Source organism: Castanea sativa, chromosome 1, assembly GCF_040712315.1.
Source record: "Castanea sativa cultivar Marrone di Chiusa Pesio chromosome 1, ASM4071231v1".
Taxonomy (NCBI): domain Eukaryota; kingdom Viridiplantae; phylum Streptophyta; class Magnoliopsida; order Fagales; family Fagaceae; genus Castanea; species Castanea sativa.
The window spans coordinates 81,798,081-81,820,158 of NC_134013.1; the positions used below are offsets into that span (position 1 = coordinate 81,798,081).

General features: G+C 34.2%; 2 protein-coding genes across 2 annotated transcripts; both read left to right on the top strand.

Moving 5' to 3' along the window:
* The first annotated feature begins 4,032 nt into the window (after positions 1 to 4,032).
* Positions 4,033 to 10,345, top strand: LOC142615303 (leucine aminopeptidase 1-like). Its single transcript, XM_075788041.1, has 10 exons — positions 4,033 to 4,368; positions 4,994 to 5,408; positions 5,511 to 5,705; positions 6,040 to 6,265; positions 6,665 to 6,791; positions 6,929 to 7,024; positions 8,358 to 8,435; positions 9,007 to 9,067; positions 9,470 to 9,657; positions 9,971 to 10,345. Exons 1-10 carry the CDS (start codon positions 4,135 to 4,137, stop codon positions 10,097 to 10,099), a joined length of 1,749 nt encoding a protein of 582 aa, XP_075644156.1. The 5' UTR covers positions 4,033 to 4,134; the 3' UTR covers positions 10,100 to 10,345.
* Positions 10,346 to 13,201: 2,856 nt separating this feature from the next.
* LOC142622600 (uncharacterized) lies at positions 13,202 to 21,252 on the top strand. The gene is made up of 7 exons (XM_075796116.1): positions 13,202 to 13,619; positions 14,054 to 14,095; positions 16,223 to 16,305; positions 16,401 to 16,502; positions 16,611 to 16,825; positions 20,437 to 20,531; positions 20,613 to 21,252. Exons 1-7 carry the CDS (start codon positions 13,478 to 13,480, stop codon positions 20,969 to 20,971), a joined length of 1,038 nt encoding a protein of 345 aa, XP_075652231.1. The 5' UTR covers positions 13,202 to 13,477; the 3' UTR covers positions 20,972 to 21,252.
* The last annotated feature ends 826 nt before the right edge of the window (positions 21,253 to 22,078 follow it).

Consider the following 22,078-nt stretch of genomic DNA (forward strand, 5'->3'; position numbering starts at 1 on the left):
AAAAACTCAATCGTTAAGTTGGTAGAAAGTACCAAACATGAAGTAAATATAATTTATTTAAAGAATACCAAACTTGATTTAATGAAATTTTATCTTTTATTGGGTGGCTTTTATCTAATAATAAAACTTGGGATAAGTGAGTTATGGTGAAATCTTTTATTGGATGGCTTTTATCTTTAAAAAGAAAGATTTATAGCACTGCTCCATGGACTCTGACATGAGAATTGGGTTTGTTTGGATACTGCTTATTGCTGAAAACTGAAAATACTGTAGCAAAATAATTTTTAAATGTGTGAATAGTACCGTAAAATCTAGTTTTAAAGTTGTTTTTGCTGAAAAAAGTATTTATGGGTCCTGTAAACAATGCATGAGACCTACTAAAAAAAATGTAACCGCTGAAAATCACGCAAAACGAGCTTCCCAAACTCACGCTTACTGAATTAGTGAATGATTGTGAAGAGTGCATAATGTCCAGCATCCAACACCAGCACCAGCACCAGCATCTCTTGAAAAGTGTACCATGGATGAAGATTAGGAATTGCCATATATCTACACTAGTCCTAGCATGGCACATTTTGCAATAACTTATTAAAATTGTGTAAGTGATAACGGGTGTGATGAGTCAAGTTAAGAATTTTTTTAACCCAATTTATCATGGTGGGTAAAAAAAAAAAAAAAAATTCAATCTAACTTAACCCATCACAATGGCCAAATCCAATCCACATGGATTGGGTTGACTAGGTTGAACGGTTTTTTTTTTTTTTTTAATTTCTATTATTACCATTAAGTTAAGGATTAGAATAACCACAACAAATAAAAGCAAATTTATAACCAAATAATTATGAGCATAACACCAAACAAACACAAACTATATAAGAAGAATTTAGGGTTTAGGTTTTATTTAGGAAGAGAGGCAAAAAAGTAAATAACAAAATTACATTATATATAATATATTTTAAAATTTAAAAAATATATTAAACATAGGTGGGTCAAGTTGGGTTAGGCAGATTTGTAAATCTCATGATCTAAACCCAACCTGGCCCACTTTAAAAAAAAAAAATCATAACCCAATCCAACCCACCAACCCTTAAAAACTGGCCCAACTCGATGGGTTGGGTTGGGTTGGGTCGAATCAGTTTTGGCGGATTCACATGTTCTCTGCACACTCCTAAATGATGGTGTGTAAATGATGAATCATCATATACAAATGACCTTGTTAACATACTCCACCACATGAGTTGGCGCAAAAAATATGAAACATAAGCTATGTCCCTAGGCTTTCTCATAAATATATGGCCTAAAATGTGCCAACTCATCTAAACACTTTATAACTTAGCATGATAACAATATGTTTAACCATGGCTTTTGCTATTATGTTCACATAAAAAATGATATATATTAAGCTTTTAAATAAGTTGACACATTTTAGACCTTAGATTTATTTGAGACAAATCCTAGCCTTTAAATGGAAGATTCAGATTCATATTAGTTGTGGTTTACATATCATTTCTAAACGCCATCTATTTTTTTTTAATTTAATCATTGTAATGGAGAGAAATGATTTGAACCCTCGACATCTCATTCAAAACATCAATAAATGATACTTGAAATACGAGACCTTTGGTTAATATATCTTATGAATGGTAATAAAATAATTGTGCTCACACTTGTATATACATTATATGAATATCTTATTGGGTATCATTCCAACACTCAATTGACTGTTGTAGGCTATTTTCTTTGTCAAAAATATAATCCCCAAAATTATATAGCTTTGTCATGATAACAAATAACAAATATTACACGTTTACACTTGGAAAATTAAAGGTTTTTGTGATCAGACGTTGTACGAAAAGTAAAAGAATTGGAACATAGCATTTTGTTTCATTTCATGCCACAGCACCAAGGATTTAGCAACAAAAAGAAAGTCCTAAGTAGGATTAATTATTATATATAAGTGAGTAAGGTTATGCGTCTAAACCTATTTTTGGGTACCATTTGTTCATTTTTGCTTTGATGACACATGGCTATCAGATCCAACGAGGAATCTAAAGCTTTTTCCTCTAGTTGTAGGTGACAAGTAAGCTTAAGCTCATTTATACCATGGGAACAAATGCTTTAACAAAGTTAAATAAAGCACGGATTCAAATTATATATATATATAAAAGTCGAATAAAGTTTACTCCACTTTGACTTTCACTTTCCATGGCAACAATAATTATTATTCTATACATATGAGATATGATATATATGATTTATCCTTAAGGGGAAAAAAATGTTTTACCTTTAAAATGGATTCGTTTTAAAATTTAGAAAAGGGTTGAAATGCATTTTTAAGTGCCTCAAGGGCAACCATTAAAGTGGAATTTTCAATGCCACCTTTTTTAGATGTTAAATTTTTTTATTAACTTTTGCTATTTTTACTGTTTCTCTATGTAGATGGAATTTGTTTTATTCTTCTTGACTAATGCTCTAGCCTCTAGAAGCATTCGTTAGCGTACTTTATAAATTTTTGGGTATATTCTATTAACATACCCTAAGTTTTGGGTTAATGTCAGGCAGATCAAAAACTTTTCAAAATTAACTAATTTGGTCCACAAAGCCAACTTAGTCCTTAAGGCAGTTGAGAAAAATGATTAATTGGTTTAATAGTGTTTAAGGACTAAGTTGACTATAGAGATTAAATTGATTAATTTTGAAAAGTCTTGAACTTTGTTGGCGTTAGCCAAAATCTCATAATATGTTAATAGAATTTACCCCAAAATTTAATGTACATGCATATGCATGAGAGATGATACATATGACTAATGGTGTGGTCCTGTGGATACCCAAAAACAAATCACTAATGGTTATTATTAGAAAGTTCATGTTACTCCTTTTTTGAGAACAAAGTTCATGTTACTCTAAATACAAAATATAGCTTACAAACTTATTCATCATTAATTACTGAAAAAACAATTTCAACATCCATTTACAAGGTAGTTGAATCACAAAAAATTACAAGTTTTATGTAGTAAAAATTGTAGTCTCATTTCCTTGTCCAGGGATGGCCCTAGGCAATGTCCAAGGGGTTCAAATGAACCCCTAAGCTAACCAAAAAAAAAAAAAAAATTTATTTATTTGAGCCTCCTAAAATAAAATTTTGAACACTCTAAACCTAGAACCAGCTAAAATAAGTTTGAATATGATTCTTTTTACAATCTTTTGGTATTTTTAAACACAAGAAAAAGCCTAGTAGCAAACCAACTCAATTTGAAATTTGGGTGAGGAAGGTAAACCTAACAACAAAAGTGAAAATTTATTCATCTTAAACCTTAGGAAAAAACTCATTTAGATCTTAACTAATTTGAAATAAAGTAATAGATAAAATTTTATTATATTTATATTTCGCTTGCAATTCAATTAGCAACACTAATTAATATATTTATTTTATTTAAAAACAATAGATGATTTCCAAGATTATGTTCAATGTATTAAGAAATAATATGCTAAAATTAACTTATAATTTATCTTTTATGAGAAATGTTATATTTACAATATTTTTATAACAAATCCTAAGTGATAGATTGCTACTCGCAGTTAATGATGAGCAAAACATAACACTTCTCATCTTTTATTTTATTGCTAGTATGCACTGCGGACAAATTTGTAAAAGAGAAACACCTATAAAATTCATCTTTCTATTAAAAAAAAAAAATCCTAGGGCCACCGCTATTATCCTCGTCACTTATATAATGTATGAATCTACTTAACAAGTACTTTTAGAATATTTGTTAATAAATATGATAAAAAAATTATCAACTTTTTTCTATTTTCAATAAAAATTTTTTAAAAATAAATTTTAAATCAATACCCTTAAAACATTTTCGCACTATACCACTTGCTATTTCTAAGGAATAATGAGAATGGCTTGTGTTATCTATTTATCTAGGATACAAACACGTGTCTGTATCGCAACGTGTGGAGTAGAGCCGGTGGACACAAGTGAGTAATAAACTAATAATACCTCATTTGGCAGGTGTTCCATACGTCAACGCAACTTACACAGCATATTCGGCCCACCGAGTCACAGTGACAGGTCTCTGATTCCTTTGAGGGTTCATGATAAATAGATAGAGGCTCACACACCTAAAAATGGCTGCCATTGTTGTATCCGTGGCCTCCACACTGGTAGCTTCGTCTTCTCGATATTCTTCTTCTTCTACTTCTACCTCCTTACTTTTCACTAAACTAAGGTCTTCTTCCCCATTTCTTCGATTTTCTTTAGCTGTTACACCCTTTTGCTCTCGCAAAGGTAGATTCATGGCTCACACTCTCGCTCAGGCCAATCTCGGCCTCACTTACCCTGCAGGCATCGAAGCCCCTAAGGTCTCTTTCTCTCTCTTCTTTGAAAACCCATTATTTATTTTTTCATTTTGTTTAATATTTTGGCTTTTGGATTGAGTTTCTTGGCTAAAGTTTGTGCCTTTGTGGACATTTGTGGTCATGGTTGATGGGTTTCTCTGTTTGAGCCCACTAGACTTTTCACTTTTTGTGCTTCATGTTTTTAACAATTTTGATGGATTTTATGGTTAATGTTCATAAAGATTTGATCTTTGTTAATGGCGTTATGTCTCTATCTTTCTATCAAAATTATTATTTCTTTACTATGTGTTATAGAGTCACATTTTTTGAATTATCTGATTGATGAACATAAAGACTTTATCTTTGTTAATGGGGTTACATATATATCCTTATATATGCATTTTTTTTCTTCGATATGCGCGAAGGAGTCACAGCTATTGAATAATCTGATTGAACTTGAAACTTGATGAGACAGATGGTATAAAGAATTGGTTTTTTCTGTATCTGAATACCGAACACAGTTATTTATGTGATAAATCCATCGTGGACATAACATTTGATTGAATATTAGGATATTGATTTTGTGAATACAGTTTTTTGTGAATACTGAACACAGTTTTTTCTGCGTGTTTGTGAAAACTCCTGAAAGATCTCTTTTGCTGCGAAAAATATTGATGTGACGGAATGGAAGGGAGACATACTTGCAGTGGGTGTCACTGAGAAAGACTTGGCAAAGGATGAGAACTCAAAGTTTCAGAATTCAATTTTGAAGAAGTTGGACTCTCAGTTGGGTGGTTTGTTGGCTGAAGCCTCTTCTGAGGAGGACTTTACTGGAAAGGCTGGCCAATCGACAGTTCTTAGGCTTCCGGGTCTTGGCTCGAAAAGGGTTGGCTTGATTGGGCTTGGACAGTCTGTTTCAACTCCAGCTGCTTTTCGGGGTCTTGGTGAGGCCGTTGCAGCAGCAGCAAAGTCTACTCAAGCAAGTGATGTTGCTATTGTGCTGGCCTCTTCCGAAGGGCTCTCTGCTGAATCAAAGCTTAACTCAGCTACGGCAATAGCATCTGGTACTTATTTTAAGGTCTAAGGAGTTCTAATTCAAAATTTTCTTGTTGACATATATGTGGTAAAATTTGGCTAAACATGGTGGAATGATTGAATTGTCCTAGGAACTGTGCTGGGGTTATATGAAGACAATAGATATAAATCAGAGTCAAAGAAACCAGCTCTAAAGTCTGTGGATATTCTTGGTCTTGGAACTGGACCTGAACTGGAAAAGAAGCTCAAGTATGCAGAAGATGTTTCTTCTGCAGTAATTTTTGGACGAGAGCTTGTGAATTCACCTGCCAATGTACTCACACCTGGTTCGTATGACTTGCATTTTTGAATAATCCCTTAATCCTTTTTCTTAATATATAATTTTATAGTACAATGGAGGAGGGGGGATTTGAACCTGGGTTCTCTTAATAAAGAGAATAGGTCATGCCATTGAGCTACAAGGCTCTTTCCTCTTGGTCCTCATTCCTATATCCTACAGTAATATATTAGGCAGTTATTGATTATCTTATATGTGCGACACATTAATAGGTATGATGTTTAAAAGTTTTATTTTGTCTGCTAGTATTTTGTTTTATCTGTTGGTGTTTATTACCTGAACATTTTTGGTATTAATTGTATGCAATGACTTTTATACTTCAGCGGTACTCGCAGAAGAGGCTTCAAAGATTGCCTCATTGTACAGTGATGTTTTTTCTGCTAAAATTTTAAATGCTGAGCAATGCAAAGAATTGAAGATGGGGTCATATCTGGGCGTAGCTGCAGCCTCTGCAAATCCTCCTCACTTCATACATTTGTGTTACAAACCTCCAGGTGGACCTGCCAAAGTCAAGTTGGCATTGGTTGGAAAAGGGTTGACCTTTGACAGGTGCATATATGTTTTCACTACCAAGGAGTTTTTACTGGTTCAGTTATCACTTGATCAAAGAGCAAAGAATGGGAACTCATTGCCTATTTTTTTTGGGATGTTCAATGTCTGATGCCTACATTAAGATTGAAATTGAGTTATATGATTTATTAAATTGTTGATATGTCTTGGGTATTACCTACCAACTAGTGAGCCACTCCTTTCTCTTGTTGCTATGTACATGCCAATTACAAGGATGATTTTATATTTATTCTTTTTATTGCAATTGCTTTCCTAATGGTGATGGATGTGGGGTTTACTTAGGGAAAGATAATTTTTTTTTTCTGTGTGTTGTTTTTTTTATTGTTGCTGGCTCTCAGTTTACATGAATTATTGAAATTTATCTTTTTGTGTTATTAGTGGTGGCTACAACATCAAGACAGGACCAGGCTGTTCCATTGAGCTCATGAAATTTGATATGGGGGGTTCAGCAGCAGTTCTAGGTGCAGCAAAAGCTATTGGTCAAATTAAACCTTCCGGAGTAGAGGTCAGCAATTTAATTTATTTTGTTCTTATGTGGTGTAATGAAAATTACCCTGATCGATCATTTTGTACTCCTACTTTGAGTAGTTGAATCCTGTAATATATTCCTTCTGTTTGAGTAAAAGTGTCTTGTATATGCAGGTTCATTTCATTGTGGCAGCTTGTGAGAACATGATAAGTGGAACTGGCATGAGACCTGGAGATATTTTAACAGCATCAAATGGAAAGACCATTGAGGTACGGATTCTTTGGCTTGTGCAGAGTTCATGCAATAATAGTAAGATTTTTCATTGACTTGTAGGATTGTGTCATATTAAGATGTATTTTAAAATATACCCAAGGCATCTTAAACCATGTTATAAATTTTTTTATTTTTCAAAGATAAACTTCAGCTTCAAGTCCTTTGTTGATTCTTCTGGTGGATCCTAGTGAAATATTTTCAGTTAGATGCTTGTGTTTTTAGTTCAGTGCATTTATGCCCTTGTTGGGTAGCAAATGCAATAGTCGACCTGGGTTAAACTCAATTGGGTCCACAATCGCAGGAGCCTGAACTAAAAAAAAAATTATGAAAATTTATGAGGGTATGTGTTTGGATGTTCAATTTAAATTGGATGGCTCCATTGTCTTTTCCTATATTTTTCATAGCTTATGGGAACCAATAAGAAAATTCGCTTGTAATATTTGACGTTTTAAGACCAGTTTTGGGATTTCTCAAATTTCCTCTATCCTAATTTTCACTGTTGGAGTTGGCAAAATTTATCATTTTCTATAATAGCCTCATTCATGGTGATGAATTTATATATAAAACATGACTGCAGTTCAATATTTAAGAGTGTCCAAACCCACCACTACATAATATTAAAATGATTTCAATGCATTATATAGTTTTCTGAAATGCACCATAAAGATATTTGGAGCATAATAATATACATAAAATAAAATTACATTTAGGTTGGGTCTGGTCATTGGTTACATTCCAGCCTTCCTTCCCTTTGAAACCTATCTTGTATTGCCATATTGTATTTTGTTTTCCAATGTAAAATGCAGTTACAGACTGCATATGGACTGGCAGATTATTTTCCAGTTCTTTTTATATTATATACGATTCAAAACTTGCTTCAAGAGATTGTTAAATTTCCAATTATTGAATTATGTTGGACTGATCTAGTTCTTTGTTGAATTACTATGATGTAATGAGCATAGGAGGCTTGATTTTCAATGGCCTACTTGAGATGAATTCTTTTTTGTTTGAACAACAATAATGATAACAGCATGAACTGTTCAGTATACAGATATTGAACTGTCTGGTCTGTTATAGCCCCTTTGGGATATAAAATATATCTTTTCGCAATATCCCCATAGTGTCTTACATAAATATATGCATTTCGTTTGGGGTCATATTATTGCTGTTTACATCATACATTTGGTATCAAACAAAGTTAGCTGTTTTTTGGAATATTATTGGTTTTTGTTCCCCCTCAAGAGGACCATCAGTGGTTTAATTGCTGAGGTTCTGCATCAATATCTACTAACTGAGATTTTTTTTTTTGTCATTCAATCTCTACTGCAGGTTAATAACACCGATGCTGAGGGCAGACTTACATTGGCAGATGCTTTGGTATATGCTTGTAACCAAGGTGTTGAGAAGGTAATGCTTAAATGAAGGGCCATGTCTATGTGTCTTTGGTATTTTTTAAAATTACAATGGATACTGATATATATATATATATATATATATATATATATATATATATATATTCTTCTTCTTCTTCTTCCTCTCTCTCTCTCTCTCTCTCTCTCTCTCTCAATATAAACTTAGCACAAAATATTTGAACTTCTATTTGTTTGCTGTTTGATCAGTGAGATGTCCTCATTTGATTTCAAAGGGCTAGAAGCAGTGGTTCACTTTCCTCTAATTTTTTTTGTAGAAAATGAGATTGAGAATGAAACTTCTGAATGATATTGGCCATAGATATGCTGTGCTTCATAACACATTCACAGTGTTTATGTAATCTAGAATCAGTTATATTACTTATATAACCCTTTAAAATTCAAATTAAAGTATACCTGCTGTTGGGGAATTGGGTCCAGAAATAGAGGACATACTGTCATGCTTCACCTTGTTCTTCTAACTCTTTTTTTCTTGAAAGAGTTTCAATCTTTTAAAGATGTTTATATGGGTTTAGAATCTGTGCTCACACTTATTAATTGTTCTACAGATAATTGACTTGGCGACTTTAACTGGAGCTTGTGTAGTTGCTCTTGGGCCCTCAGTTGCAGGTATCTACATATTGTGGTGTTGCACTGTTTATTTGAGTTTTATATCCTGCTGGGATTCTAGTTCTGAGAACCATACAAAATTGTATTGTATACAAATCAGTAAAGACCAAGGACGAGTTGAGTGCTGGTTAGGGTTATGCATGTGGTGGTGTAAGAGAGAAAACAAGGGGAAGAAAGGCACGTTTTTTAAATTTAGGTAGCTGTAACTTCTAAGAAATAGTTAGTACACTGGCAGTCTGTGTGGTTTTCATGGAATAGGGTGAAAACATTTTATGTTTGCAACTTGTTCAAGCCTATTGATTAGTGGCTTCTTACTTGCTGCATTCAGTCTTTCACATATCTGCTAAACTCTTGAATACCAGTAATTTTGTTGATGGCAAACCTTTGTTCTTTTTCTTTTAGGTATCTTTACACCCAGTGATGACTTGGCCAAGGAGGTAATTGCAGCTTCAGAGGCCAGTGGGGAGAAACTTTGGAGGTTGCCTTTGGAGGAAAGTTATTGGGAGTCCATGAAATCAGGAGTAGCTGATATGGTCAACACTGGTGGTCGTCCAGGTGGTGCTATCACTGCTGCTCTCTTCTTGAAGCAGGTATATGATCGGAACATTAATTATTTTTTTTTCTTGATAATAAGTTGTTCAGTGATTTGTTATGATTGTAATCCATGCTTTTCAGGGTCTCTTTCTTCTTTATCTGCGTTTTTGCCTCTCTTTAATATTTGTGGTGTTTTTATTTTTAATTTTTATAAACCTTGGAGGAAAGGGAGGGAGGGAGGTAAGGGGTGGAGTGTTGGGTGATTGGGGCAGCAGAGTTAGTTGCTCTTATTTTGACTCGCTTCTAAGCAAAGTCCTCTTCAATTGTAGTTGCTATGGATTTCTGAAACTTTGAGTTGTGCTTTTGCAGTTTGTTGATGAGAAGGTTCAATGGATGCATATTGACTTAGCAGGCCCAGTTTGGAATGATAAGAAACGCGCTGCAACAGGATTTGGTATTTCTACTTTGGTCGAGTGGGTTTTGAAGAACTCTTCTTAGATAAAGGTTGAAGCATTCTGTTGGGATCTCATACACGTCAAGGGAGGAGAGGAGGAACAATGTCACAGAGCATCCTTGGTGGAGTTTCTAATCATATGAATAAATATGTTGGAGTTGAGAAGTCATGAGTGGAAGGCATGGTCTTGTTTGAGCTTGTTATAGAAACTTAAAACTAGAATTTCAACTGAAATGGTGTTTTTAAATGTCTCTCAGTCCTTTCTTAAAAAAAAAAAGTCTTCCAGCCCTCATGATTTTTTGGACCATCTATTTTCTTCTGGTCTCAATTTGGAGAAAGTATCTCTTCTAATAGAGGCATGGCATATTTCTCATTTAACAGGCCAATAAGTTAAAACTATGTGAGAGGTTGATCGGATCAACTTTGACAAGCGTATTCAATCATATGGCATTCACTTATTGGCTTGTTACGTTGTTAACTTGGTATACCTGTCACAAAACGTGCTTTCTTGTCAAATTGGTGGTGTGTTCTTTGTGTAAATGGGAGTTGGCTGGGAAGGCTTTAATAAGTTTGTCTAGATAAGATTTGGCTTTATTTCAAATAAGTAATTATTAGATGCTCCAAAGTCAATAAAAGCAAGTTGCCTAATACCAAAATTAATTTTGTGGCATAACTTTTTAAGTTTATGTTATATTATTTTATTAGGTGACTTAGTTTTATTGACGTGGAGTTATACTGTAGTGGTAGCTAAAATCATGTTTTGAAAAACACAATTTTAATTATAATGGTGAAATAGTAAAATTGTGATTTTCACAATTATAATTGAAATTGTGTTTTGAAAACACGATTTCAGTTGGAGTGTTTTCGTCGATGTATACTTTAGCATGTGTGACAATAATTAGCATTTCAAAAATAGTTGAGTTTAACTGGCAAGTAATAAAAATAGAAAATATGTAAAATTACCTTACTCGTCATAATTAGTCCGCTCTTTTGGGCCACTCGAATCATTTACTTGTTTGTAAGGTCTCTCAATGTAGTGACAAACTGACAATGTAGTGATGGTGCAAGTATATTTGAATTAGAATTCAATAAGTTTAGAGACATTAAAGTGGAATGGTTAGAATTCAATAAGTCTAAAGACGGAAAATTGGAATGGTATAACGTGATTGGATATTAATGAAAGTGGTGTTAGTATTGAATTTATATAAAAATGATATTATTTAAATTTCAACTCGTTACATGAAAAAGAAGGTGTTTTGCATTACTCATTTGAATTTGTTCCTTTGAATTCTTTTACATGTGATGTGGTCTGGATTCTAATGTTAATATCCCGTTTAAAACATCTTGTTTAAATGGAGTCAAGAATTTATACATCCTTGTGAAGATAAATTTAAAACAATGTTTGCGTGTGGCAATAATGATTACATGTTTCTTAAAAGTGGATAATCTCTCTGTTTAGAATAAACATCTTTTGTCATTTTAATAGTTCCACCATCTCCCCCCTCAAACTCATTTTTTAATATCTTCAAAATTAGAAGGAATTTGAGGGAATTGCATTTATTTTAATGTCTAAAGTCTCCATAATATCCGTTCTTTTTCTAAACGGATATATCCCTATTTTTAAATTTTTTATTAAAGAAAATACATAATTGTCGTGTTAATATTAAAAGATTTATTTTCATTCAATGCCTTTCCATTTCTTAATGTTATTGGTTACTATTATAATAATATATGACAAATAATCTCTCTCTCTCTCTCTCTCTCTCTCCTTTTGTCATTTTAATAGTTTCATCATTTCACTCACACACTCATTTTTTAATCCCTTCAAAATTAAAAGAAATGGGAGGAAAATGAAATGTATTTTAATAAATTTTTATCTAAAGGCTCAATAATATCCATTTTTCCTAAAGAAAATACATAATAGTAATGTTATTATTGAAAGATTTACTTTCTTTAAACTCCCAAATATACTTACTTTCCATCAAAATTAGTTATTTTCAAAAATCCAAATAGAAGAGAATATTTAATTCATTTCCATTTATTTGTATTATTGTTGATATTATAATAAAACATGACAAATGTTTAAAAAAAATGTACGAACAGTTCAATCATATTTATTTCATTCTTCTTCTCAAAAAAAAAAAAAAAATTCTTCTATAAGCTCTCAAACATAGTGTTAAAATTTAAATATAATGCTCATGAATAATCCTTGATTTTTTCCCCTAATTTTTGGGGAGGTGGGTTGAACATAGGAGACATGAGAAAAGCACAAGTGACTCATCACACTACAAGCCTATTTAAAATTGTTCACTCTTCCAACAAAACCACAAAAGACAATCGTTAAAAATAAAAATCATATTCACAAGGAAAAATAATGTTTGAACCATATATGGTTTTTTTTACCATAATACAACACTTAGCAAGATTGGTAATTTGATACGCTTTATTTGTTTTTTTTAGTGCCATAATTTTTCATTCATTCCAATTTAAGATTTACATGTTTTTTCTTTAATATTATGCATTTAGAATTTATAAGTGGATAAAACAATTTGAAAATCAAGAAAAAAGTTGCCCTATTTTTTAGGCAATGTTTTAGCGCGAGTTAAAGTTGTATTTTTACCGGATTGTCTTTTAGTTTTGTCTCTACTTACACATAGGGATGTAAAGTCATTTTCGAATTAAAAAATGAAGTTCCCAAATAGATAAAAGCTCTTAAATAGTAGTATAGGTATATTATCTTGATTTGTTCGTAATATTTTAGTACATGGTATGTGGTCGCGTACATTAGTAAGATTTAATCTTGTTTTGAATTGACATCAATTGTGTATGTTAACGTAATTAAAGAAAATACATATATAAAATAAGAGACATTGAAAGCAAACTAATTTATTCAATAAATCTTCCTCCTTTGATCAAAAGAAGACAACTTAGACAAGTTAGAAAGTTTGGTGTTGAAGTGATGGCTGTTGTTTTAGTGGATTTAGATGTAATTAAGAAACATTATCATTATTCTTTCGAAGAAGAAGAAGAAGAAGAAGAAGAAGAAACATTTATCATTAATAAACACAGAAAATGTATGTAGGTTAAATTCTTGACACACGTGGGAGTTGATTTATATGACCTCGTACGTGCATGGTCAAAACCCCATTAAATCTGAGTCTAACCGAAGTCCCTCGGTTCAGACACATGATTGAGTTTTGAGTTCTTTTTGCTGTTCCCTCTTTTGTTCATTTACATTTTACACACAGCTTCGAAATCGAATTGTACATCAGTGAACCTTCCTTTAGAGGCCACAAGAAAAGAATATACGTAAAGCTGTTCACTTTAAGGTTTGTTGAACATATTATCTGAGCAATAATCATGTAGCAGAAAAAGAAAGGAGAGAGAGAGAGAGTGTGTGTGTGTGGGAGATTTGGGTAAAAATGAGTGTACCTTTGGCTGTGATGACCTTTAATCTTCATGAAGATCAACCACCAGACAGTCCTAATTCATGGGAGAAGAGGAGGGATTTATGTATCAGTGTCATCACCAGCTACTCCCCTGCGATTCTCTGTACCCAGCAAGGTCTCTTTTTCTCCATGTACACCTCTATATTATATGTATCTTTGTATGTGCATATGTTGGGGTGAGTCTTGGCTGTGCTTGTGATTTGGTTGAAATGCTTGATCTGGGTTTTCTTTGATTTGTGTTTTGGAGGCGGGATTTTGATCTTTCAAGTTGTAGTTAGAGTTTTACTGTTTTTTGAATACCAGTGAAAAAAGGTTTGGTGAATGATGTTTTGGGCAGAAGGGTTCAGGTTTCTTACTTCATAATTCTTACTTGACTTGTTATACTCTATTTGAAGGATCTATGAATTGGATTGGGTTTTAGCAATTTAGTCTTGGGGTACTTGTTTTGCTTCATATGGTTAAGCTAATTATACTTTCATTGTGATATTAATGATTTGGCTTTTCTTTCTCCTATCTCATGTAATTTTTTATTCTTTTATCTGGGTTCAGGACTGAAATCTCAATTGGATTATCTTCATCAGTGCTTACCAGGTAACTTCTTTTTTCCCCTTACCCCTCAGAATTATTATTGTAAGGCTTATGAACTCAGCTTATTTAATAAAGAAGTTAAATTTAAATAGTTAAAAATATAGACAGACTCTATACTTGTATTAGACGTTCAAAGTTCAAGTGAGTGTGACACGATTCAAAACATGTGATTTCAAAGAGATTTGTTAGTGTAATTCTTCCTTCATTGAATCAGATACATTAATGTGCTATTGAAATCGATATAGATTCATGTTGAACACTGAATATAAGGCATTTCTGCGTGGTTTCCAATAGTCTAGTATCTAAGATGATCCGATTGCATTGATCTCATTGGTTTTGATTCAAAGTTCACTCGAGGTTTTAATGTAGGATGGACAATCTTGCATGCATATCATAAACTATGCATGTGAAAGGGTTTGATACTTTGAGATTAAAGAAGACATTCCTTTGGTTTAGGTTATAGCTACCCGTGGAGATAGATCCCATCTGAGTCCCAGTCCTGTCTAGGTATAACTCTTTTCATTCTGATGGGAAGGATGTCAAGCCAATAAGCTCTAGCTCAAATGGCACTTTCTTCTCCCATAAGAATGAGTGAAGGGTGAGGTTGCGGGTTTAGAACCCATTGGCACATGTTTAACTTTCCGATAATTAAAAAAAAAAGGATCCGAGCTATATGTTTGAATTGGAGCCTGTTGGTGTGAAATGTGCGTAGTCATGTATATTGTACAATTTTCATATGAGGTGCATATATCATTTTTGGGGCTTGTTGCATTTAATGAATTATATTCCAGAAACCTGTAAATATGCTGATATCATATATCAATCCCAAAATAGAATCTGTCATGTGGACCTGCCTTATGCAACAAAAGAAAAATAGAGTAAATAAAAATATTCCAACTATGGTTTGTCCCATTCCTTATTGTTGTTGTTAAATGAAGCACCACCATCTTTTTTTTTTTTTTAAACGTTCAGATAAGAATCATTATCTCACCTATACAATTTAAATTTCTAGTATAAGTGACACTCATCTGACAAAGAATATTGAAATATAAGGAAAAGGAAAAACCATAAGGAATAATATACAAAGGGAATTTAATCATTGAATGCCTTTTATGCTTGAATTGACAAGACATGAATTTACCTCTGGAGATAGGGTGGACTTCCTGAATAAAATGGCTGAACATGTTTTATTTGTGGCTTAGTCCAAAGCTTCGTAGCTCAACTCTATTAGGCCTATTCCTAGCCTAGAATTTAACTAACAATGCAAAAGTTTTTTTGATTGGTAAGTTACACCTACACGTTTTGAACTATGAACCTCGCCCTCCTCTTTGCTCTTACAGGGGAAGGAAGTGCCATTTTATCTACAGCTTTTTGGCAACTGATAAGGGAAATAGTTTTCATGAACAATGATAATTTCATGACCACAGAGAATCATCTATGAGTAGATCCTTAGGTACTTAGGAGAGATTAAACAATAGTGTTTAGGGCAAAAAGAGTAGTCTTCTCACTTAGAGTGGTATATATTTTTATTAGCAATGCTGTATTCTTCTCTTATGGGTTATGACTTGCACAGTTTTATTCACTTCTTTTTCATTCCCTTTTTTTCACTTCGTATTTAACATCATAAACCCAAAACATAATCTCTATAGATGTGGATTGTACATGCAACTTGCAATAGATTCGGTACTTCAGTAGAGTGGTATTGTGTGATTCAAGTGATGTTTCTTCTAATAACTGGCTCATTTAGGCCTGAAATTCATATGTCTTTCTAGTTCTTTAGGAAAGATTGCAGTTTAAGTGATGTTTTTTTTTCTTTCATTATATAGATTACGATGTTTATTTGTGCTCGGTCCATTCCCTTATTATTTAGTAACTTCTTAACATGGATTCATACAGGACAGATAATAAAATGACAACATTATTATTTCTTTAATTTCAATTTTAATTTTTTTGATTACATAATGATTTTTATATTTTTCAGTGGTCAGAAGAATAGTTTGCTGGGATTCAAATGTAGTTAATTAGAATCAATCTAATGTTCATGTAATCTCCAATCTTTCCCTACTGTTATCGTACTAAACCGGGAAATTTTTTTAGTGATTGGACTCTTCTTTCTTTCATGTTTTCTAGGTTATGATCAATTTGGAGTATCAAGGAAAGGATCACAAGACACTTCAGATGAACATTGCACCATCTTCTATGACAAGGAGAAGGTACAATATTGATTACGTTTTCCAATCTGGCATAGCTTTCTAATTATGCTTCATCAGAAAAGATTAGTGTTACTTCCTTCTTTTATTAAATGAAGGTAGAGCTGGTAGAAGGTGGAACTTTCTGGTTGTCGGAGTCACCTTCTGTCCCTGGAAGCATGTCATGGGGTTCTCTGGTTCCATGTATTGCAACATGGGCGATATCCTTATAATTTGACTCTTATGTAAATTAAACTGCCTTTTGCATGATGTTTTTATTTTTTCAACCAAGAGCTTTGTATCGGTTGTTTCTTTGACAAGATGTCCACACATTCCAATTGAAAGGAGTCGAGCCACCGGGGTTTTCCTTTCAGATAGTCAATACAAACATGGATGAGTTAAGCCCTCGTGCCCGTAGACGAAGTGCTTTACTCACATGGCAGCACATCGCATCCCTACCTCCAAGCTTACCAGTTGTATACTGCGGAGGATTCAACACACAAAAGGAATCAACTACAGGGCGTTTTCTTCTTGGGAGATCAAGGTGCCCTAAACATGGATATCCAGATCTTTTATTGTCCTACCTATTTCATGCTTATTGGATTTTATCCACATTTATAGTTCATACTCATATTTTGAGTTTTGGATCTTTGCTCTTAATTATTAAACAATGAATATGGAGTAATTAAAAAAATGGAGATTATGGAAAAATAGTTTAGGAAAAGGTTCATTATCCTACTACTTCCATTTTTAGAATACCATTGGCCTGTGACGTGAATATAATGCTATTTCATGAATATCATGACCAAATAAATTGTTCCCTTTTTGCCAAAAGGGCAGTCTTGGTTCTTTTTTTGGCTTAGGACCAAAGCTACATCACCTTTGTTCTGCCATTTATTTTGCTATTGGAGATGTTTTAACTTAGCACATGGAGGGAAGGCCTTTTTTTTTTTATTGTGTGCATGATAGTAATGAATGGTGTAGTTCTGTTTTTTTAATAGAATATATATAGAAAACCATTTGTCTTTTGTACTACTGTCTTTTATATTGGAGATGTTTTAACTTAGCACATGGAGGGAAGGCCTTTTTTTAATAGTGTATGATGGTAATGAATGGTGTAGTCCTGTCTTTTATAGAATAATTGAGGATGCTTTGCATTAAGGAAGGAGACAACAATACCAAATTCTTCCATAAGGTGGCTAATTCTCGGAGAAGGTATAATCATATTAGTATGCTGGAGGTGGATGAGGTTATTTATGAGGATGAATCAAAGATGGCGGACCTAGTAGTATAGTTTTATAAAAACTTGTACAAGGAGATAGAGGAGTGGAGGCCTTTTATGGAAGTTTTGGAGTTTGATCAGATTGAGGGGCTAGAGAGGGACTGGCTTGAACGGAGGTTTGAAAAGGAGGAGATTCTTCAAGTTGTCAAAGAGTTGGAAGGAGATAAAGCTCTAGGTCTTGATGGTTTTTCTATGGCTTTCTATCACCATTGTTGGAGAGTTGTGGAAAGGGATGTTTTAGCTGTGTTTGAAGAGTTTTATCAACACAGTAAGTTTGAAAAGACTCTTAATGCAACTTTTATAGCCCTAATCCCCAAGAAGAATGGAGCCTCCAATATTTGAGATTTCAGACCTATTAGTTTGGTGGTGAGTGTATACAAGATCTTAGCTAAGACTCTGGCAAACCGCTTGAAAAAGGTTTTAGATCAACTAATATATGAGGCTCAGAATAGTTTTGTGGGTGGTAGACAGATACTTAATTCAATTCTTATTGCTAATGAGTGTGTTGATAGTCGGGTGAAGATTAAGATTCTGGGGGTTATTTGTAAGCTGGACATTGAGAAAGCCTATGATCGTGTGAATTGGGAGGCTATTCTAGATTTGTTGAAGAGAATGGGATTTGGGGTGAGGTGATGTAGGTGGATCCGTACATGTATATCTACAGTCCAGTTCTCTGTCTTGGTTAATGGGTCTCCAACTGATTTTTTTGTGAGTTTGAGGGGATTGAGACAAGGGGACCCGCTATCTCCTATGTTGTTTTTGGTTATGATAGAGGTTTTCAATAAGAAGATGAAAAGAGTTGAAGGTGCTGGTTTACTTCGAGGGTTCAGGGCTGATGATAGACGGGGTGGAGTGGTATGTGTCTTGCATCTTTTGTTTGCGGATGATACGATTCTATTTTGTGATGCAGATGAGGAGCATATTCTACATGTTCAGATGCTCCTTCTTTGTTTCCGGGTTGTGACAAGATTAAAGGTTAATGCCTTAAAGAGTGAGATGGCTCCCATTGGGGAGGTTTCTAATATCCATGTCTTGGCAGAGATTTTGGGTTGTCGGATTGAGTCTTTGCCTATGACCTATCTTGGTATGCCACTGGGGGCGTCCCACAAATCCCCTACTATTTGGAATTCTATCTTGGAGATAATTGAGCGTAAGTTGGCTGGTTGGAAAAAGATGTATTTGTCAAAAGGTGGGAGACTGATATTGCTTAAAAGCACATTATATAGTCTTTTTACTATCCCTACGCATGTGGCCAATAAAATTGAAAGGTTGCAAAGAGATTTCTTATGAGGGGATTTCAAGACACATTTGGTGGGATGGGATAAGGTGTGCACATTTGGAAAATGGTGGGTTAGGAGTAAGGAAATTAACTACTTTTAATAAAGCCTTACTAGGGAAATGGCTATGGCGGTTTGGGGTTGAGAAGACAAGGCTTTGGAGAAGGATTGTACCTCTAAAGTTTGGGGAAGAAGAGGGGGATGGACCTCCAAGCTAGATAGAGGAGTACATGGATGTGGTTTGTGGAGAAGCATTCAAATGGGTTGGGAGGTTTTTAGTAAAAATATTCGGTTTGAGGTAGGGATGGGGGATAGAGTGAAGTTTTGGACAGATCAATGGTGTTGGGATTCTCCACTTCAATTGACCTTTCCAGTTGTGTATGGGATTGCCTCCAATAAAGAGGCATTAGTGGCCTCTTCTCTTGAACAGTTAGGGACAGGAGAATGGAGAAGCCGGGATGTCTGTTTCATTCGGAGACCAAATGATTGGGAAATGGGTGTTATGGATGAATTTCTCCGTACTTTGGGTTCTAATTTACCTCCAACTGAGAATGGAGACCGTATGCGATGGAAGTTGACAAAGAATTGAGATTTTGATATCCGATTGTTTTATAATAAGTTAAGAGATCCATTGCCCATTATCTTTCCTTGGAAAGGTGTTTGGAAGGCCCCTCGGCGTGTTTCTTTTTTTTTTGTGGACTGCTGTATGGGATAAGATAATTACAGGTAACAATTTGAGGCGTAGAGGGATGGACTTTGTTGACTGGTGCATTATGTGTCGTTGTAATGGGGAGACGGTAGATCATTTGCTATTGTATTGTGGTAAGTCTTACCGGTTGTGGAGTTTGGCGTTTAGATCATTGGGATTGCATGGGTCTTGCCAAGATCAATTGCGGATACTCTCTTTGGTTGGTGGAATTGGCTTGGGAAGCATTTGTCTAACATTTGGAATTTAGCTTTGCTGTGCTTAATGTGGTGTCTTTGGAGGGAACGAAATTGGAGGACGTTTGAGAACATGGAAAGTTCCGACGACCAATTATTGGCTTCGTTTAGTGGCTCCCTTTTTGACTGGTCTAGGGCTTGGGGACTCACCTCTAGTGATTCTCTACATATGTTCCTTAGCTCACTCTTTTGTAATTAGTATCTTTTCTTTCTATTTTTTATCTTCTTTCTGTTTTTTATCTTCTTTCTGTGTATTTTTTAAACTCTGCCTTATGACTTTCTGCATGAGGTAGTGTTCTTCAATATACATCTTTATTACTTATCAAAAAAAAAAACCATCTATCTCTTTCATGATAAGTTCCTAACGGTCCATACTTGCAAAAAAGGAAAAAAGATTTGAAATTACCCCCGGCTATACCTTTTCCCTCTTGGTTATCATTTATTTGATTGATAGTTTGGATTTCCATTTAAGACTCCTTGCCCTTGTATCGCTAATTTTTTAGCTTTCTTTTGTTTCTTTCTATTGATAGATTGATAGTTGTGACCTTGTGTGGCATCTCTGCAATTTAGTGCAAAATGATTGTGTTAGTCTTTTTTTTTTTCTGTTGGGGGACAAACTAGATTATTGATGGCTTTTCTCGTACTGGCTTTCAGGGAGCATGGTGTTGTGGGGGACATGAGGGATGTATGGCCCAATGCTCGTGTGAGGAAAAATGTTTCTCTAATACGCACTTACCATGGATTCAAAGGTAACAAGCTTGCTAATTCTATACTGGTCTATGATCTTGTTATAGCAAATGACATAATTCAATAGCATCTGGTACTGTCAGGTGACAAACAGGGAGCTCTTGAATACCTCAAGTTGATTTTCAGAGCTCTATGCCTTTGCTGGGATCGCCAAACCCAGGATTTACATATAGATTGGATTCTTTTCAGAGGTAGATCTCTTATTCCCGTTTCATGTGAAGTGGTGAGTGATAACATTGATGGGTATTATCCTTCTTCCCACTATCCCATATTTGCTGAATTTATGCTTCCTCGTACCGTGAGAGCGGTTGAACCACCCGCACGTGAACCACCCACACTTGAACCACCCACTCGAGAGCCACCCACGCTTGAACCACCCGCTCAAGAACCACCCACACTTGAATCACCCGCTCAAGAACCACCCACTCGAGAGGAAAATTAGAATGCTATTGTTTTAAACCCCATCCTTACCTTTTCTACTTGGATTATTAAGGATATAGTTTATTGTTGCCAAGATTTGATAGCCATTTGGAGCACGTTTTGTATGGTTGTGTACTCCTGAGGCAATTTGAGAACAGTTGTTGATATGATTTTACCTTAAATGTCTTGAAGTCATGTATTTTGTCTCCATCTCCATAAGAAACATTGGAGGGAATTCAATTCACTTGTAATTAATGTTTTCTTCCTTAATTATAAATTCTCTCTCTCTCTCTCTCTCCGATGGGAAATTAAGCAAGAATATTTTAGAATTACCCAGGGTTTAGATTTTGAAGTGCAGTGGTTGAGCAGGCTCACACAACTAATGTAAATCTTCAATCTTATGCAAAATAACTCCCAACAGAAGGAAAGAGAAGCAAACAAACAAAAAAGAGGGGAAAACCAGAAAGACTAATGAATCTTAAACAGATGGCAAAGGCTTTTGATTTTCCTAAAATCCAAAAACTAAACGACAATCAAGAATTTCTTCACAAGAGAAATAAGGAAAGAAGGAGAAGAAGAGTCAGAGGATGTCCATAAATTTAGGAAATCAGACTGACTTTTCAAAGGGACAAAAAGAGGAAAATAACACTTGGGCTGTAAAATCAAAGTATTTGGTCCCAATGTGTACATAATTCTATGACTTTTTGCTTTTGATTAGGAACAACATTAGCTTTCAATAAAACAAAACAAAGAAAAAGAACAAAATTAGCTTGTGGTTGCTCGATAAGTTGATAGCTATCATGGAGTTATAGAATTGAATGAAGCCGAGTAAAATTCCCAAAGAAATTTTTGAGAAAAAAATGATTGGGAAGTCCTAAATCAAAAACAAAATTTACCTAGAAATCAATACATAGGTTTGCTTAGAATCAACATTAACCAAGATTTCAACTTAACAATTAGCATTTAAGTCGTCTGGTGTGAGTTCTAAGTCATTGGAAAAATTTTCAATGGAGCTTTTATTACCAAAAAGTTATATCTATAGAAGTATTATAATAGCATATTTATATAATAGATTACAAAAACCAAACTCAAATCCTAATTGATTTGGGTCAAAGCTTGATTATTGAAT

Excerpts from the sequence above, each read along its gene's own strand:
- LOC142622600 (XM_075796116.1), top strand. The coding sequence starts at position 13,478 with ATGAGTGTACCTTTGGCTGTGATGACCTTTAATCTTCATGAAGATCAA. Across the intron at positions 14,096-16,222 it reads TCTTCATCAGTGCTTACCAG|GTTATGATCAATTTGGAGTA; the intron begins GTAACTTCTTTT and ends CATGTTTTCTAG. Across the intron at positions 20,532-20,612 it reads CACTTACCATGGATTCAAAG|GTGACAAACAGGGAGCTCTT; the intron begins GTAACAAGCTTG and ends TGGTACTGTCAG.
- LOC142615303 (XM_075788041.1), top strand. The coding sequence starts at position 4,135 with ATGGCTGCCATTGTTGTATCCGTGGCCTCCACACTGGTAGCTTCGTCT. Across the intron at positions 5,706-6,039 it reads TGCCAATGTACTCACACCTG|CGGTACTCGCAGAAGAGGCT; the intron begins GTTCGTATGACT and ends TTTATACTTCAG. Across the intron at positions 7,025-8,357 it reads CAAATGGAAAGACCATTGAG|GTTAATAACACCGATGCTGA; the intron begins GTACGGATTCTT and ends TCTCTACTGCAG.